This window comes from Sabethes cyaneus, chromosome 2 (assembly GCF_943734655.1).
Source record: "Sabethes cyaneus chromosome 2, idSabCyanKW18_F2, whole genome shotgun sequence".
Lineage (NCBI taxonomy): Eukaryota > Metazoa > Arthropoda > Insecta > Diptera > Culicidae > Sabethes > Sabethes cyaneus.
Genome location: NC_071354.1, coordinates 8604637 through 8623580, shown reverse-complemented (window position 1 = coordinate 8623580; position 18944 = coordinate 8604637). Strand labels below are relative to the sequence as shown.

Sequence of the window (18944 nt, the reverse complement as noted above, 5' to 3'; positions counted from 1 at the left end):
GTGGAAAATTGCTTGATTACCGTAACGCCATGTGCCTCAGCCCTGCAGGCTGCGTATGCGTTCCCGAGAGGATGGAAAAGAATCGAAGATCATCACCTTTTTTTGTTGCTTTTCGTTTTTTCCACCGAAATTAAAAGCAATTCCAACAAGAAATTTGTTCCGCATCGATTTACTGGCTTTGGAAAAGGTTCAAAGGAAGTTTATTATATTTTGTTCCTTTTTTTCGGCTGGAACGAATTGGACTCTGTACAGGTGTGTCCTGATGGGATGCGCGTAGGAAGAAGGATCACGGTCGCTTTCGATGCGGCTCGTTATGGCTTTCTGTTTGTAGGTTTTTGGTTTTGGTGGGATTCTACAAATTTAATACGAATTTTACGTGTAATTTTGAATATTTGAAGAGGGAACTTTATTGAGCGCCGTTTCCAATTTAGTACAAGGAGTACGATATTGATGTGGTGTAACTCTGATTTTGTTTCTGAGCATGTCAGTAATAATTATGATGCTAACTGTAACGTCGATAATTGTTTTGAAAGTTGTATATTTTTTCTCGAACTGAACAAATCACGAAAACCGAACAACACAAATGACAATTGCGCATAACAATTTCTTAGCATGCAAGTGTAATCGCGCTAATTCGTTCAACCTTTTCGAGCCAATCATGAAACAATGACGCTATTCATCGTTCTCGAACGGATGATGGGGATGACCGTAAGCTCCAAACTCCGGACAGATACGTTCGTTTCGCTCCAAGGCGGCCAACTGTTTCATATCGGCTGCGTCCAGCTCGAAACGAAACACATCAAAATTGGAAGCGATCCGTGATTTGGTAACCGATTTTGGAATCACCACATGACCGAGCTGAATCTGGTAGCGAATCAGCACCTGCGCTGGTTCCTTGCCATACTTCTTGGCAATTGCTTTCAATTTTTCATCTTCCAACAGAACAACGTCACCCTCTTTCACCCACGGCCTAGCGGGTGAGCCCAGAGGGCTGTACGCGGTAACGATGATGTTGTTATCAGCACAAAATGCCGTCAGCTTAGACTGGTTTAGATAAGGATGATTTTCGATCTGGTTGGTGACCGGTTTAATGCGGGCAACATCCAGCACTCGTCGAATTTGCTTCGAGTTGAAATTCGATAGGCCAATGTTTTTAACCAGCCCAGCGTCCACCAGCTTTTCTATCGCCTGCCACGTATCCACGTAGTCTGCATCGGAAAAGATGAATATTTTTCCATCCGGACCGAAGGGGAAAAGTTCATCGCCTTCCTTGTAGGCCACCGGCCAGTGAATCAAGTACAGATCCAAATAGGTCAGTTTGAGATTCTTCAGCGTGGCACGCAGAGCACCCTCGACCAGATCCGGTCGATGGAAAGTGTTCCACAGTTTACTGGTTACAAAAATATCCTCCCTAAATGAAGGAAATAAAACTTTGAACACTTAATTTTTGTTAAATTTTCATCCACCCTTCACCTTTTGATGACGCCCTGCTGGATCTTTGCCGCGATTCCATCGCCTACTTCGTGCTCGTTTTGATACACGTGAGCACAGTCGATATGGCGGTAGCCGATATCGATGGCATCCTGAACGGCTTGCGTCACCTGGCCTGGAGGAGACTAATCCAAACCGGTTAGATATTTAATCTAAGTCAAAATCGCAATAACAATAACTTACGCCCCAAGTTCCCAAACCGATCATCGGGATGCTGTTGCCGTTGTCGAAAAATGCATGCGGAACGTTTGTTGGTGCCATATTTTGCCTTAAAAAGTAACGATTTGGGAAAAGAAATTTTTTTTTATGATGATGATAGTGAGTAAAAATGAGCGTCGTTATCTGGCGGCGTTTCAAAATAAACTGTCATACGACTATTTCAGTAGACGAATAAATAGCTGATGTGAGTGTTGAAGTTAGCAGTGGATTCAGAAGTACATTTAGCTACGGCGTGATTAGTATATGTGTGAAAATTGAGCACCGGCCGGCGGGCGGATGACGCTGTTTCACCGGCTAAATGAAAACTGTTAGTGAGTGATTGCTAAAACGATCTATAATAGTATTAGCGATATGTTTCTCTGCTCGAATCAGACAAATTTGCCTGTTCTATTGAACAGTAATGGATAGAAAAGTACTTTAAAAAATTTCCGTGTTCTGTTCGACTTTGCCTTAAAGTCTTTCGCCATCATGGAAAAATTTCTATCCAAATTTTCGGGGAAATTGGTGAATTAGAATTTTTTAAATACTGTGTTCGTTCATAAATCCGTTAACATACCCATGTTCAAACTGAAAATGACCTATTTTCTTTTTGTTTGCACTACTTTTTTCAAAATTATTATATTTGCTGTCTATTCTTAATCAATAAACATCGTGGGTAAACAGGAAAGAGTCGATTTTTTTCACTTCCGCGCCTACTTGCTGAAAGTTGTAAACACGAAGTTTATTTGGGTAACACGAACTGGAGAGGTTATGTTCCAGAATTGCTTCAAACGACGATTAAGGGCTTGGGATCACAAAGTGTTCGGAAAGATGTCAAGATTAGATACCGTATTATATATTTAACCAGAAACGAAATTATTCTATCTAATATGCTTTACTTCCCATCACGTCACCGAAAAGAAAGACCAACTATGATAAAACTTCCAGCTATTCAAAAGTCGATATCGAATGGATAATATTTGTGCTTTTTAAGCGGTGGAAAGGGCAACGTTCGCTCCGATTGGAACGTGTCCATGTACTGCATTTCCGCATCGGTAAGCGTAAAATCGAACACATCAATATTCTGCCGGATTCGCTCCTCTTTCGTGGAATATGGAATCGGAATTGTACCTAATTGGATCTGAAATTTAAACGTTTCAGTTTAAATCGCTCTGCTTCATGCATACTAATGAACGTACCAGATATCTAAGAATCACCTGTCCGTCAGTTTTTCTATACTTTTGTCCAATCTCAATCACCCTCGAATCCCCGAGGGCCGATTTGTTTCCATAAGTTGAACGATGAGGACGACCCATTGGCCCAAAGGCCGTCACCGTAATGCCACGGGCTCGGCAAAACTCTATCAACCGTTTCTGGTTGCAACCAGGATTCACCTCGATCTGGTTCGTTACCGGTTTTATTTCGGCAATCTCCAGAATTCGTGTGATTTGCTCACTGTTGAAGTTTGACAAGCCGATGCTGCGAACCTTGCCATCCCCTACCAGTTTCTCCATGCTTTTCCACGTTTCGACGTAGTCAATGTCGTCAAACGGTGGCTGTCCATCGGCATCCTTCGGATGCATATCACTGTGCTCGTAACCTTGGAACTGCAATCCCATGGGCGAGTGCATCAGGTACAGGTCGACATAAGCGATGTCGAGCATATCGAACGACCGCCTAAAAGCTTCGGCCACATGTTCCGGCCGATGGAAAGTGTTCCACAGCTGGAGAGTATTTAATTCTGATCAAATGTTCTTAATAATACGATTCGTAATTGTAGTCATTACCTTGCTTGTGACAAACATATCCTCCCGCTTTACGACACCCTCGGCAATTTTCGCTCGGATCGCTTCGCCTACTTCGACCTCATTCTCGTACAGAAAGGCTGTATCGATATGCCTGTAGCCTGCATCGATTGCTTTTTTAACCAGATCAATTCCCTGATCTTGTTTAGCCTACAAAACAAGCGTCACAAACCCAGCATCATTACTATCAAGAGAGCGACTAAACTTACCAGATACGTTCCGTATCCAAGTCCGGGAATGTTATATTCATTGCCAAGGCTGACGGTGGGAACTGTGTTTGACATTTTGTTTGCACGTTTGTCGAACAATCGTTGTTAACCCTCTCAAGGGCGAGAGTACGAACGCTGAATAGAAGTAAACAGCGCTCACTACTTTATACATCGTAGGACTACACAGTAGTGTTCAAAAAAATACGTTGTAGCTTCGCGAATGTTTAATCAAACGAAATAAACAAAAGATTCGCATAACAAAGATGTTTTTTTTGCAACAATAGTTCCCGATTTGGCCCGGCTATCCCACCTTGGTTTGTTTAAAATTACATATTCAAAAAATGGGCCAGAAATATAATTTTGAGCGCTACTGTCATCGACTAGTCGCGAAATCACGCAAACCGAGGCACCCAGGCACCGCAAGCGCTGCTGATAAATACAAGCATCGATAGAGAAGCCGCGGAGCGCACAAAAACCGCAGAGAGCATCTGTCCATCATTGATAGCGGCCACCACCAAGGGTAGCGGCAGAAATAAATGATGAATTTTTGTGTTTGTTACCACAATAAAACATGTTGCAAATTGAACTAAGTACCTACATAATAACGAAACTATCACAGGCTTTTCGCTACACGAATGGAGGAGCGAGCACCGAAAGTAACGGTACGGGAAAGAAGCACAAAAATTTGTTTCCGTTCCACTAAATTCCTCTTCAGCTGGTCTGTGAAAACTAATTCAACAGTAGGATGCAGGGATGGCACAATCACTTTGACTCAATCCACAATCATTTGACAGTACCGTCTCTGCCAAGTTATATATGGGACGAGGGGACGATTGAACTACAACTTTTCTGGATAAAGCTGAGTTATATCTGTTGAAATACAGACCCAACATTAGTTTTGTAAACTTAGCAACCTTTGATTTATACGTTTACTATAAATACGACTAGCTCTGGTGTGAGTCTAACTCTTTGTTAATAAACCGTCACTGCGTTAACAACTCGTGTTTCTCTACAGGTTATGGGCTCCCACGCAACGGGTAACCATAGTAATCGCGAGTCGTGTTAGAAAATTTTCACTCATCAAATTTACTAGAAGTCACAAGTAATTTTTTCGTTGGAAGAACCGAAGAATTCAAGAATCGTGAAAATGGAAGAGGACCGTACTCAACGCGTGTACCTGTTTGATGGAAGGAATTTTTCAAATTGGAGTTTCCGGATGGAGGCATACCTGGAAGAGGTTGGTTTGCTCCATTGCATCCAGACGTCGTTGGAAGAGGAAGATTTTTACCAGGAAAACGGGGCTGATGCTGCGAAAGTGGTGGCGGAGAAGGAGCGAAAGCAGATACGGCGGAAGCAAGAGTACGCCAAGTGCAAGTCAATCCTGATCCACAAAATTGCAGACTCCCAGCTGGAATATTTTGGCGGTAAACGATCTCCCAAGGACATTTGGAACACGCTTAAACACACATTTGAACGGAAGGGTGTGTCAGGAATTTTCTTTCTACTGAAACAGCTGACCGGAATGAAGTATAACGACAAGTCGCCGTTGGAGGAACATATCCTTATTTTCGAAAAGGTAGTACGTGAACTAGAATTCGCCGAGATGAAGTTTGCTGAGGCCGTAGTAGTATTCTTTCTGCTGCAAACGATGCCTGAGTCGTACAATTAGTTGATAACAGTTTTGGAAACGTTACCAGTAGAGCAATGTTCGATGGGATTTGTCAGGACGAGATTGCTGAATGGAGACGTGAAGCGACAACACGGCACCGAAAAGCTGGAACCTGGAATAGCATTTGCTGGTAAGGGCAGGAAATTTACGTTCAAGTGCCACGCTTGCGGAAAAATAGGCCACAAACGGGCAAACTGTCCAGACATCAGACAGGAAAGGCCATCGAAAAATCTAGGAAAGCAGAGGAAACAACGAGCCAATTTATCGGAAACGAACGATGATTTTATCACTTCGGAAGGGGAACTGAAAGACGATTTTCGCTGGATTTTGGATAGCGGAGCATCGGAACACATGGTAGGTGACAAAGAATACTTAGGGAACGTACGGAAATTGGAAACGCCGATATTGATAAACGTCGCGAAGTCTGGAGTGTCGTTAACAAGTAATTTTGCTGGTAAAGTGAAGATGGTGTCGACGGTTGGAAACAGGAAATTAAATTGCACTGTTTACAATGCTCTGTACGTGCCTGGTTTGTTTAGCAACTTATTTTCCGTAAAGCGAGCTACGGAACGAGGAATGGAAGTCGTCTTCAGTGAAAATGATGCGCGTATTTTGAGAGGACAGGAAGTGGTCTGCCGAGCTAAGCGACAGGGTAGACTCTACGAGCTGGATGTGACCATCAACCGAACCAATTCAGCCATGGTTTCGGAAGCGGAGAATGAAATGTCTCTGTGGCATCGTCGGTACGGGCACATGGGGAATACTGGCCTGTTGAAACTTATTCGTCACAACATGGTCGAGGGAATCGACATTGGAGGAAATGCTGCACCGGATTCGAAGGTATGTGAATCATGCATGATGGGGAAGCAAACATGTTTGCCGTTCGAGGAGAGTAGTCGACCTCGTTCTGCTCGTCCTCTTGAACTAATCCATATGGATGTATGCGGTCAGTTCCACCCCGCCTCCTGGAATGGAAGAAAAATATTTGTCAGTTTCATTGACGATTTCACGCATTTTACCGCTGTCTATACGCTGAAGGTAAAAAGAGACGTACTGGAAGCATTTCAAAAATATGCTGCAATGGCCACCGCTCATTTTGGAACAAAAATTGCAAGGTTAAGGTGTGACAACGGTGGAGAGTATATTAATGCGGAATTCATCGCATATTGTGAGAATGCAGGTATTAGAATGGAACCAACTGTGCCTTATACGCCACAGCAGAATGGTGTTGCCGAAAGGATGAATAGGACTATAATGGAACGGTCGAGAGCTATGCTAGATGATGCGGGATTCAAATGGTCGATGTGGTGTGAAGCAGTAGTGGCAGCTGTTTATACAATCAATCGTAGTCCAACATCTGCACTCCCGGAAATGAAAACACCTTACGAAATGTGGTTTGGGCACAAACCAAATGTGTCGAAATTGCGAATTTTCGGAAGCAAGGCGTTCAGTCACGTTCCAAAGGAAAAACAGTCTAAGCTTGAAGCCAAAAGCCAAGTCTGTTATTTGGTTGGTTATGGTGTTAACGGATATCGACTATGGAATCCAACTCAGCGAAAAATCGTAATTGCTCGAGACGTAATTGTCGAGGAAACCAAACCAAAGATTACACAATGTAAGGAAATCTACACGGATGATCATTTAGTAGCAGATCAACTGTCGATGAATGGTGATGAGGTGAATCAAATTATCGGAAATGCGCAGCAACGGTTGGAGGAAGCTGGTACTGATACTGCTGAAGAGGTGGATAGTGATACGGATCAAAGTGCCGTGGAGGAAACTGTTCCTGTTCGACGTAGTCAGCGAGTCCGTGGGCCTCCCTGTCGTCTGGCTGATTATGACATTTGTGTTGCTTTTGCCCTAAATGCGGAAAACTTCGTGGAAACGTTACCGGAAAGCATTGAAGAGTTGCAGGAACGCGATGACTGGCTGATGTGGAAAGCTGCAATAGACGAAGAAATGTGTGCATTGGAGAAAAATAAAACATGGAATCTTGTAGATCTTCCGGAAGGAAAAAAAAGTAGTACCGTGTAAGTGGGTTTTCAAAATCAAAGCAGGAGATCCACTTCCTAGATACAAAGCACGACTGGTAGCAAAAGGGTGTTCCCAGCGTTATGGTTTCGACTATCAAGAAACTTACGCTCCCGTTGTGCGTGTAACTACTGTTCGAACGTTGCTGTCAGTGGCGTTACAGCAAGGTCTTCATCTACATCAAATGGATGTCTGTACTGCGTTTCTCAACGGAGAGCTTACGGAAACGGTGTACATGCGGCAGCCTCCAGTGTGCAGGTTAAACAAATCACTGTATGGCCTTAAACAAGCACCTCGCAGTTGGAACGAACGGTTCAACAGTTTCCTGTTAAGTCTTGGGTTCGAGCGGTCGCAGTATGATACTTGCCTGTACGTGAAACAGTCGAAATGTGTACGTATTTATTTAGTGCTCTATGTTGACGATATTGTTCTGGCGTCAAATTCACTAGAGGAAATTAGGCGGATCAAACTTCAACTACAACAGGAATTCGAAATGAAGGATATGCAGGAGCTCCAGGATTTCCTTGGTTTAAAAATTGAACTGGATAGAAGCAAAGGTACGTTGTCGTTGAATCAAACCAAATATATATCCGATCTGCTCAAACGTTTTGGGATGGAGAATTGCAAGTCAGCAGCTACCCCGATGGAAGTAAATTTGAAATTGAAGAAGCTTGAGGAAAACGAATCGCCAACATGTCATCCTTATCGTGAACTTGTTGGGTGTCTGACGTACTTGATACTGTCAACTCGGCCGGACATCAGTAGTGCGGTGAATATTCTCAGTCGTTTTCAAGGTGGTGCGTCGGATCTTCATTGGACTCATCTCAAATGTGTGTTACGCTATCTGCAAGGAACCAGAAACTACTCTCTGACTTATCAGCAAAGGGATGCCGTTTCACCACTTGCTGGATTTGCTGATGCTGACTAGGGAAGCGACGTGAACGATCGACGGTCGACATCCGGTTGTTTGTTCCAGGTCTTCGGAAATACGGTTTCGTGGACGACAAGGAAGCAGACCAGTGTATCGTTGAGTTCTACAGAGGCTGAATACATATCCATCAGTCAAGCAGCATGCGAGGCAATTTGGTTGAGGAATTTGTTATCCGAATTTAATGTCGTTTTAGAATCTCCCACGGTTATCTTCGAAGACAATCAATCGTGTATTTATATTGCAACCGAACCACGAGATCAAAAATGAATGAAGCATTTGGATATACGTTACAACTATATTCGCGAGTGTGTCCAGAATGGTTCTATATCGATAGAGTTTGTTCCTACTCAGAAACAGCTTGCTGATGTGTTTACAAAAGCGCTTCCCGCAAATATCTTTAACAAACACCGTGTAGCGCTAGGTCTGAGAGGGGGTGTTGAAATACAGACCCAACATTAGTTTTGTAAACTTAGCAACCTTTGATTTATACGTTTACTATAAATACGACTAGCTCTGGTGTGAGTCTAACTCTTTGCTAATAAACCGTCACTGCGTTAACAACTCGTGTTTCTCTACAATATCTTTTGTATTTACGGTGCTACAATGCTAGTAGCTCATTAGTAGCCAAGTGAACATTCAAGTGAACTTTATTTAGCAAAATTGTAGATAATAACTAGTTATACAAATGTCCCATATATAACTTTGTCACATTTTGTTTGGCTGAGACGGTACCATCAAATGAATGTGGATTGAGTCAAAGTGATCGTGCCATCCCTGGTGGGATGTGTTATCATGTTGCGCTTGCCGGTTGATTGTTATTACCAAACAACGCTAGTTACGTAGCAACCCAAGTAACAATTTGGGTTTTATTAAACTCTTATGATAGCTTTTATAACCAAAATCGATCATGAGTCCATGATAATAGTGAAATAAAACTCACATTGTTACTTGGGAACGCAGATATGAGATAATTGACATTGGCTGCTGTGTGATCGCCCAATACAATTTACGAATGCATTTTCTGACAGAAGCTTTATACGCGTTCACTAGTAGGTAAGCGAATAAAAAACAAACATTCTGTTTACGAACACTAGCCGCTGCATATACTACTAGGCAATGCGTGTATTAAAGTATACTACAAAATTAAACGTTCACTTAAAAATAGTATCCATCGGCTACTAACTATCAGTCAGTCGTGTGCGAATCGCGTCGTCGTTAGTTGTTTCCTGTTCAGTACTCAAGCAAGCTTTTCCGGACGAAGAAAATGGCATCCACCAAACTACAGCTAAACAATGGCCAATCGATTCCGATTCTCGGTCTCGGAACGTGGGGCGTAAGTAGAAGGGTGGAAAACTCCATCACACTCTGCCTGCCAGTGAAAAACATCCCGGTTCTGATGTGTGGTGAATGGTCCAATGGTGATAGCAATTTCGTATCATTTCCGGAATAATCTTGTGTTTACTTGTCGGAATAAATTACATAATTACAGGTCCTTGCTTGAAAGGCTTGTATCTTGTATGCTTGCTTGCTTGTAGGGCTTTCGGCCGCCGGCCGATTTTACTCGAGCCCGTGATGATGCAATTTAATTGACAATGTTTTATAACATGTCAGTTTGCATTATTGATAATTTTTTTTTTATTAGAATGATAGTCGAGCAGCAGCAGTCGAGTGGTGATGGTTCCCGGGTTTGTATTGTATTGGTGCAGTGCCAGTTGTGTTAGCTGCATTCCATTGCAACAGCACACCCAGCTAGGTGATTAGGGAAATGAAGCATTTCGTTTGCAGCGTAGGCTTACATTAGATGAATTAAACATATCGGGTCTCTGATCAAACTACATTCGTTTGTTATGCTATTTGAGCTCATGTCGTCAAACTGAGTGTTCGCAGAGAGACAGAGAATAACGCACACAGAAAATGTTTGCATCAAGGTCGAGATAGTCTCCACTTTTTTAAGTAATTTAATTTCATAGTTCATTATGAAATGACATGAAGTGATACACGATATAGAAATTGCTATCAACCTGTCACTGGGTCACCGGGTGTCTTACAAAGGATAAGCTTCATCTGATACATTTATTATGTTCCAGTCTCCCCCGGGAGAAGTAGCACAAGCCGTCAAGGATGCAATTGACATCGGTTATCGTCATATTGACTGTGCATATGCTTACCAGAACGAGCACGAAGTAGGCGAAGGTGTCAACGCTAAGATCAAGGAAGGCGTTGTCAAGCGGTTCGAGTTTTCCACTTTTTAATGTTTATTTTAATTTCAATCCATTTGATTTTCCAGTGAGGATATGTTTATCACTAGCAAACTGTGGAACACGTTCCACCGACCGGAGCTGGTCGAGGGAGCCTGCCGAACTACGCTGAAAAATCTCGGTTTGAGCTACGTAGATCTGTACCTGATCCATTGGCCGATGGGATACAAGGAAGGCGACCAGCTGTTCCCGACTGATGAAAACGGGAAACTGATCTATTCCGATATCGACTTTGTAGATACGTACAAAGCGATGGAGAAGCTAGTCGAGCTGGGCTTGGCCAAGAGTATTGGCATTTCGAATTTCAATTCTAAGCAGGTAGAGCGTATTCTTTCCATTGCTAAGATCAAACCGGTCACAAATCAGATCGAGTGCCATCCCTACCTAGTGCAAACCAAGTTGTCGCCTTTCTGTACTAGCCGGGGCATTGTCATTACGGCTTACAGCCCGCTAGGATCACCGAACCGTCCCTGGGCTAAGCCCGACGATCCGCAATTGATGGAGGATCCTAAGATCGTGGCCATCGCTAAGAAATACGGTAAAACTTCGGCCCAGATCCTGATCCGCTACCAGATTCAGCGAGGCCATGTCGTTATTCCGAAATCGGTCAACAAATCTCGCATCCAGTCCAACTTTGAAGTGTTTGATTTTGAGCTAACCGAAGATGATATGAAGCTGATAACGTCGTTCGACTGCAACGGACGTCTGGTGCCTCTTTCGAAGTAAGTTTTTGTTTAAACATTTTTTTTATAAATCAAAAAGATTAGTTTTCTGAAAGTCATGCCAATCTAATTAATTTTGGTGTCGTTGTAGCTCTGAGACAAGTCCACACTACCCGTTTCATGAAGATTTCTAAAACCGTATTGAAGAGAAGAAGACAACCTCCATGGAGCTCTACGAAGCACGTGAATATTGATTGTTGTACCACTGATTTGTTACTTGAATCCAAGCTCGCTTATTTTCCCGTGTGTAATTAATTGCCTGATTTTAGTAGCTCTTAGACACTCCCAATCTCATTAATTATAATCGTTTAATTCAACTGTTTTCCCTTAGCAATAGTAGCGATGTGCAAAATGATTGAAACACTATCAAATTGTATTTCAGTGCTGCTGGTCATCCTTACCATCCGTTCGAAAATGACGAGTTTTAAATATTGGCCCGGACATGATTGAAGAAATCACACTAAACCGTACTCACACACGCACAAACACACAATTGATAGTGAAACCGTGCGTGCACCCAACTGAATTACTGAAGTATGAACTGATATGCTTTAAATAAATGTTAAATTACTTTTTGGAAAGAAGATAGTTAGGATAATGGTATTGATTCATTTAGCTTTAAGTCTAAGAATTGTTCATTTCTCGGATCAGAAATGTCGAGTTTACATACTTTTTGTTCTTTTATAAATGTCGAATTCCCATTTAGGCCATTACAAATATTTTATAAAGTTTTTGTCCTTCCGGTCCTTCCTGAAGGGGGGGGGGGGATGAAAAAAAACAAAGAGATTTTTTTAATCGAGCAAAAAAAAAAATTGATTTGAGGCATTTTTACTTAAAGTTTAAACGTGAAAACCAAATCTATTCTTGCTTTTAATATATACGTTATAATTTTCCATGCAAAAATCTACAAAAAAAGACAAAAACGAAAAAAAAAATTTTCGGCCGATTTTCGGAAATTCCGTTGTTCGAATTTTCATTTCTGTTTCGTGCTAGAGGCATTAACTCAAGTCGTACACTCATTTTTCGAGTTTTCAGGCTGTAGAACCCACAGACAATTGATTTTATAAAAAAAAATAACTCATATCCTACAAATTATTTTTTTGCCCCTCGATTTTTCAAGCCAGTTTCCAAAGGGGGGGATGACAAAAACTTTTGTAATTATTTGCAATGGCCTTATAACAATAATCAATCAATTTTAGGCGTATTTTTGCAATTTTCACAACTCTTTTCGTAATACATTACGCCACCAATAAACAGTACTTAGCGAAATTTTTCTTAATTGAATTGTAATTTGTTTGATTCAAATAATTTTTATCAAACAAGTCTATACTGCCCATAAATGCATAACAGTCCCATCTGACTTTTCACCACTTTTTAGATAAGCCTGGAAATCATCTTTAAATTAACTGTTCTTTCAATATTGCAAACAAAAAAGTTATGTTTGTTCCCAAGATGTTGAAAAAAATATCAAACTATGTCAGTCCCATATTACAAATAAACGCATAACAGTCACAGTAGTAAAAATATATCAGTAAGCATCTGTTTTTGGGAATGCCTGGACCGATTCAACTGCAGCAACTACCAAACGGAAGATTTTATGGCCTAGAAGAACACTGTTGAGGAGAATTTAGATCAGATGTACGATTCCGAAGTTACAGTGGGAGCAAGCTCCGGATTATATGGGACTTGAACATAGAAGCATCTTGGATCACAACAGACCCATCATGTGACACTTATAAGTACACGGATTTGCTAATCTAGGCTATTGGTAGTCGTATAAAGTGCTCAAGACGTCATTGACCACATCTAAACATGTCCGTGAATGTTCCAGATACCTCTACGGGGATCAGATTCTGAATTTAACTAAAATACAACATGTGACATCTCTAATTCAGTACCCGAAATTGCAAAACTAGTTTGAAATAGTTCATTTGTTGTCACATATAGTGTCCAGGATCACATTGGTCATACTCGGTCACGTTCTGGGAGTGTTCCGGACACACAGGAAAGCGACCAGCTTCTGAGTCAAACAAACCCCATCATGCGACCTCATTATAAACTCAAGATAACAAGTTACAATAAAAAGGAGAAAAGGCCAGGAAGAGATTTGAGTCAAAAAAGACATTTTGAACAATCGAGTTGAACAAGCGCGTGAATTATCAAAACAACAATGACACTTGGTCTTGAAAATACTGCCGAGTCACCGACAACGAAAGGATCAAGGCATGCTGTGCCAGTGACTGTTATGCGTTTATTCTTGCTTATTCAAGCACAAATAAACGCATATCAGTAACTTAGGCAGTTTTTCTAAGTTTTGGAACAAATTTTAGGTCACTTGTGAACAAATTACTTGTAAAAGTATTCTTTTATGTAAATTCAAGTAATTTTATGACGATTTGGACGATTTTTCGACTAGTTGAAATTTCCGTAATTTCCGGAGTCAAACTGAATAAGGTAGAACAGGAGATAGGATTTTTAACTCACATCATGGGCGAAGCGACGTGGGGTTGTCGTCCTCAGTAGCATAGACCTCGTGATTTGCACAATCTTGTGGTACATCCAAGTTTCTACAACTTGCTCAAAAGAATAGTATGATTCACGGTATCAAAAGCGGCTTTCAAATCAGTATAAACTGTATTCACTTGCGCTTTGGCGTTCATACTAATTACGTACACCGACAAATTAAACATGCTGCAGGTCAATGAAGATACCAGGTAATCGGAGCACTGTTTTAAAATACCTGTAGGAATTATGCCAGGTCCAGGCGAAAAAGAGGACTTGACGCTTCTAATAGCGGACGAGACAGAGTGCTCACTTATCGTCAAAATATTCACGCTTAGTATGTCCAATGGAACATCGCTTAAAGCTTGCTGGATTTGCGTATCACTGATCGTAACATTATTGAATACACTTGCAAAATGTACTGAACTTTTCATGAGGCGTTCTAGCGGATGCTCCATTAAGTTGTACCGTGGACGGGAGTCCAGTTTCTTTCCGCTTCGTGTTAACAGTAACGTCCATAAGTGCCTAGTATTTCTTCGGATATTTTGTTATAATCGCCGCACGTTATACCTATTAGTATCAAATGTCGTGCTTTTCGACACAAATACTACTTAATTTTAGTGTTTTAGGTTGAGCAATACAATACAGCTCACCAAGAAGAATCGCCTGAAAAGCTGTTTCGCACTATCTGTGTTTCGTTTTTTTTAACAAAGAGGAATTACAAAAAAAAACAATTTCTTGATATCGATATAGTTCGCGATAGTTGCGTGGTATGATAGGGGAAGGAGAGTTTTTGCTTTTTGTCACCAAGCATTCGATTCTTTGAGAGATGTTGTGTCGGGCGGGCGGGATTATCTACCAAAGCTGTGGCAACACACATGAGCTGGATACAGCTTTCATAGTGATTCATAGACATGCGGAAACGGGTGATTGGGTGGGGGCCAATCAATTCTCGAAGTACTGATGATGGCAAAGGATAAATTCTACGCGCAGTTGGAGAGTGAATACTACCGCTACCCAAAGCAAGATATCAAGAGCGTCATCGGGGATTTCAATGCTTAGGTCTGTAATCTATAGTCTCTGGATCGAGGACTGTTGGAACACCATCAAAACAGCCATCAGCGGTGTAGCGGAGAGCGCTTTTGGGCATGTGGCCCGGAATCAGCGGTTTCACGATTGGTTTGACGATGAATGTAAGAGGATGATGGATGAGGAGAACGCTGCGTGGACGGCTAGGATGCGCAGTGCCACACGTCAGAACGTAGAAAGACACCAACAGAAGAAGATGCAGCGAAACCAAATCTTTCGGGTGAAAAAGCGCTACCTAGAAGAGCAGAAATATGCAGGGTTAGAGTGGCTGCATCGTTCTCAGGAAAAGCGAAAGTTCTACCAGAAACTGAACGGTTCACGCAAAGCTTTGTGCCGCGAGCCGAAGTGTGTCGGGATAAGAACGGTAGTATTCTGACGGACCGATAGATGGAAGCAGCATTCCGATGAACACCTGAATGGCACCCAGGCAGGCGGAGAACCATACCGGCAGGGAAAGCGTTCGACGTTGCAACAAACGGGGAAGAGGTGAGGGCTCCAACGATAAGCGAAGTTAAGGAAGCCGTCTTGCGGCTAAAGAACAATGATGTGACCAGAAAAGCTAGCCGTTTGTATGCACCGGCTAATTGTTAGAATTTGGGATACAGAATTTTACGGCCGCGCGAGTCCGAGGTGGCCATTTCGGATTAGAAGGTAGTCAAACGCGAACCGCAGCAAATATCACAAATTGAACGTGTTTTAATGTAGTAAAATGACTATACAATAGAAAACGCGTGGTCGCGATATTGTAGTTTGTTCACTTCTGCTGTGACTGTGACAGCGTCGACGAGATGACAGCGAAGCTGTCGAAGCTTCTTGCGATCAGGTGTGGCAGCCTTAGCATGGTGATCAGCTGCGGCACGATCCTTGAGCTGATTGATATGCGACCGCACTAGCTTCCGGTTGTTAACCCAGACGTTGTACATGACTGCATCAACCTTTTCCAGCACAACTCAAGGTGCCCAGTGCCAGTTGTTGTGTGCATATAGTTTTTAGCAAAGACAAGGTCACCTCGTTGGTAGCGTTGTTTGATAAACTTCAACGGTTATTTTAGTATTTATTTATTTTACCCAGTAGCGTAAAGGTAACCCTTTTTCAAATTTGCTACCTGCGGATGTCTTAGTATTGTACATCAAAAACTTAACTCTAACAAAAAATTTAACTGCTAACATTAATTGCGATTCCAATAATCGAGGCAGCCCCTCTTAAAAACTGTTTCAGAAGTTGAGCGTTTAACAATCGGGGGTATTGTGTTATAGTTTATCACACCTCTAACGAACAGTGAGCTTGAGTAGCTAGTCGAGTTGTTGGGAGGAACTATCAGGTTCTGTAGTCGACGCCCTTGGGATGGCAACATTTTCTCAAAGAGTACTGGACTGGCGGAGATTGCGTTCTGATCAGCTTGCGTAGGAACACACATGAGCGGTGCGCGTAGAAATTCTCAAGTGGGCATCCGATCAGGTTTTCCTGCAGTTGAGTTACATGCGCGAAGCGGGTCAACCCGTAAACAAAACGTACACATGAGTTCAGCGCGACTTTTAGCCTGTCTATGGAGCCCGCACTTGGTTTAACGTGCAGTAGTTCGCCAAATGTGAAGTGGGGTAAAATCAACGCTTTGAACAATTTCAGGCGTGTGCTGGTTGGAGCAGCAGAAGCAGAACCGTAGAGCGTTCGAAGGCTTGCATAGATTTTCCCGCATTGCTGATTTACTAGGCTGTCCCATTTTAGATCCGTCTGGAAAATGAATCCAAGATTCTTCGCACACTCTGTCGACTCAATAGTTTGCCCGTCCATAGTGACAGAAGGTAAAAAGTTGGTCTGATCTGTGTTTCTACGGCGACTATTCAAAAACATTGCTGTACTCTTCGATTGGTTGACGAACAACTGGTCACGTTGAGACCATTCCATTATTCTCGCTAGATCTTCGTTCACCATCCTAATCAATTCATGAGAACAGGGACCAAGGCGGCGGATATACAGCTGAACGTCATCCGCATACATCTGTATTGAGCAACATCTTAATACGGAGGGTAAATCGTTGACATAACAACAAAAAAGCAGAGGTCCGAGTACTGAGCCTTGGGGAACTCTAGATGTTGAAAACCCCACTTCGGATTGCTGATCTCCACAGAACACGGTTTGGGCTCGTTCCTTCAGATACGACTCTACTAGGTTAACAGCAGAAACGGCAAAGTTAAACTGAGTTTCCAGCTTCGAACAAAGTTTAAGAAGATGGATGGTGTCGAAAGCTTTAGAAAAATCCAGTAGTAGCAATATGGCTGAACCTTTCCTGTCGATCGTTTTTGCTATATCATCGAAAACGCGAACCGCTGCCGTTTGCCATTTACGTAAACCAGCCTCCCTGATAAACGTAGACATTTGTTGCTCCAGAAGTTTTTCAAACACCTTTGACAGGGCACATAGAATACTGTTAGGTCTTAGGTTGGACAGAGCATTTAAAAAAGCGGCTTTTTTCGTAGTGGCAATATCTTGGCGTGTTTCCAGCACGTGGGAAAGGAGGATGTTTCGATGATGCGGTTGAACATGTACGTAATATGCTGAACTACAGAGGTTGGAAAACTCGCAAAATGAATAGATACGCCGAGCATCGGCAAACGGTTTTTATCATGATAAAACAGCTACGCGAGTGGTTCAGTTCACCTATAACAATGAGCAACATACACTCACGCTTCGTAGCATCGCTGAATATACGAATATCGTGAGCAACGCAAAAGTGCGAATTGACGCTTTTTGGTGCTTGTAAAGCCACTAACACTACTTTAAACTATTCCTTTTTCATGGTAATATTATTTTGAATACTTTCCGACGTCCCGGGCATTCTATATCCGAAAAATCGAGCACACTCAATGTTCAATATTCAATTTTTGAACGAATTCTGATGTTCACATTGAGGTTCTGTTCGTGATAAAATTCAAAGCTGATGCGTGCATTATCGGCGATTCAGGCGAATAGTGTATGTTCATGAGGGATGTTCATCGATTCAAATGATCACTTTTTCGCGAATTCTCCAACCACTGCTGAACTACCAAAGGCAGAATTATTTTTACGAATTTGATAGGCAAACCATCCAGACCGGTTGCATTCGATGTAATATTGCATATTGCGTTCACCACTTCCCAGGACTGCACTGGACGGAAGGAAAAGCTGTAGGGCACGTCTGGCATCGGTCTTCTTCGTTCCCTGTTTTCGTCGTTTTGAATGTACGATTCACTTCATCTCGACACTTCAACTCGACAAGAACGTACGATTCATTTCATCGGGATGGTACTCGCACACATCTGCCGATTAATTTTTACCCACTCCAACACTTTTTTCCAGGGAACATCAGACGGGATCCGGTCGTCTAACAGTTGGTTTAAATGGCGCGTTTTTGCCATCGCTACCAGAACAGTATATCGTCGACGCGCTTCATTCTTGGTTATTCTCGGTGCCCTGATCCAGTCTGCGTACGCCAAATCATGTTCCAACATGGCCTTCCGAATGTCACTGTTGTACCACAAATTGGATGATTTGCGGGTCTTGCACATGCGAAGCGGAATACAATCATCATGAGTCTGTTTTACATGAGAATTGAAGAAACTAACCAGCTCGTTTGTATCGTGGATCGCATAGAAAACATTCCAAGGGACGGAAAGAATAGCGTTCTGCAGTATTTGTGCGTTGAAATTGACGTAGTCACGATACGTGTCGATCCTTCGAACTGGTCTTGCGTCAAAATCCAGAGGACCAAAGATGAGGTCATGCTGCGATAGCCCAGGGAAACCTACTTGGTTGAAACGCAAAACTCTATCACTACAACTTGTAACAAACAAATCCAGCTGCGAGCAACCATCTCTATGAAAAAACGTTGGCTCTTCACCGATAGAAGACATTGCAAAGCTCTCTAGCGTTGATTGGAATTGCGCCTGTCTCTGACTTGGCTGGGACAAATCGATGTTAAAGGCCCCAATAAGTAAAATATTTTCGTAACGCGCAGCAAAATCGGCTAATTTTTCGCCGAGGAGACCAGAACAATCGTTCT

General features: G+C 42.3%; 3 protein-coding genes across 8 annotated transcripts; 1 reads left to right on the top strand and 2 right to left on the bottom strand.

Annotated features, from left to right (window-relative positions):
• Window positions 1–407: 407 nt before the first annotated feature.
• On the bottom strand, window positions 408–1820 carry LOC128733444 (aldo-keto reductase family 1 member B1-like). The gene is made up of 3 exons (XM_053827024.1): window positions 1675–1820; window positions 1474–1616; window positions 408–1411 (listed from the first exon to the last, which is right to left on the bottom strand). The coding sequence occupies exons 1-3, from the start codon at window positions 1750–1752 to the stop codon at window positions 673–675; spliced, it is 960 nt and encodes a 319-aa protein (XP_053682999.1). The 5' UTR covers window positions 1753–1820; the 3' UTR covers window positions 408–672.
• Window positions 1821–2542: 722 nt separating this feature from the next.
• LOC128734458 (aldo-keto reductase family 1 member A1-A-like) lies at window positions 2543–3843 on the bottom strand. The gene is made up of 4 exons (XM_053828669.1): window positions 3704–3843; window positions 3477–3644; window positions 2889–3413; window positions 2543–2830 (listed from the first exon to the last, which is right to left on the bottom strand). Exons 1-4 carry the CDS (start codon window positions 3776–3778, stop codon window positions 2642–2644), a joined length of 957 nt encoding a protein of 318 aa, XP_053684644.1. The 5' UTR covers window positions 3779–3843; the 3' UTR covers window positions 2543–2641.
• Window positions 3844–8906: 5063 nt separating this feature from the next.
• On the top strand, window positions 8907–12014 carry LOC128738365 (aldo-keto reductase family 1 member B1-like). 6 transcript variants are annotated; one of them, XR_008412096.1, is made up of 6 exons: window positions 8907–9062; window positions 9221–9667; window positions 10422–10564; window positions 10622–11314; window positions 11406–11561; window positions 11697–12013. XR_008412096.1 is itself a non-coding variant. In XM_053833419.1 (5 exons), the coding sequence occupies exons 1-4, from the start codon at window positions 9599–9601 to the stop codon at window positions 11446–11448; spliced, it is 948 nt and encodes a 315-aa protein (XP_053689394.1). In that variant the 5' UTR covers window positions 8907–9598; the 3' UTR covers window positions 11449–11493; window positions 11697–12014. The 6 variants fall into 6 exon arrangements, 2 of the variants coding, with proteins under 2 accessions (XP_053689394.1, XP_053689395.1); XR_008412095.1 differs by having other exon boundaries at window positions 8907–9387; window positions 9500–9667; XR_008412097.1 differs by having other exon boundaries at window positions 8907–9667; window positions 11406–11557; window positions 11697–12014.
• The last annotated feature ends 6930 nt before the right edge of the window (window positions 12015–18944 follow it).

Excerpts from the sequence above, each read along its gene's own strand:
- LOC128733444 (XM_053827024.1), bottom strand. The coding sequence starts at position 1,752 with ATGGCACCAACAAACGTTCCGCATGCATTTTTCGACAACGGCAACAGC. Across the intron at positions 1,617-1,674 it reads TCGGTTTGGGAACTTGGGGC|TCTCCTCCAGGCCAGGTGAC; the intron begins GTAAGTTATTGT and ends GGTTTGGATTAG. Across the intron at positions 1,412-1,473 it reads CAGCAGGGCGTCATCAAAAG|GGAGGATATTTTTGTAACCA; the intron begins GTGAAGGGTGGA and ends TCCTTCATTTAG.
- LOC128734458 (XM_053828669.1), bottom strand. The coding sequence starts at position 3,778 with ATGTCAAACACAGTTCCCACCGTCAGCCTTGGCAATGAATATAACATT. Across the intron at positions 3,414-3,476 it reads ATATGTTTGTCACAAGCAAG|CTGTGGAACACTTTCCATCG; the intron begins GTAATGACTACA and ends AATACTCTCCAG. Across the intron at positions 2,831-2,888 it reads AGGTGATTCTTAGATATCTG|ATCCAATTAGGTACAATTCC; the intron begins GTACGTTCATTA and ends TTTAAATTTCAG.
- LOC128738365 (XM_053833419.1), top strand. The coding sequence starts at position 9,599 with ATGGCATCCACCAAACTACAGCTAAACAATGGCCAATCGATTCCGATT. Across the intron at positions 9,668-10,421 it reads TCGGTCTCGGAACGTGGGGC|TCTCCCCCGGGAGAAGTAGC; the intron begins GTAAGTAGAAGG and ends ATTATGTTCCAG. Across the intron at positions 10,565-10,621 it reads AAGGAAGGCGTTGTCAAGCG|TGAGGATATGTTTATCACTA; the intron begins GTTCGAGTTTTC and ends TTGATTTTCCAG.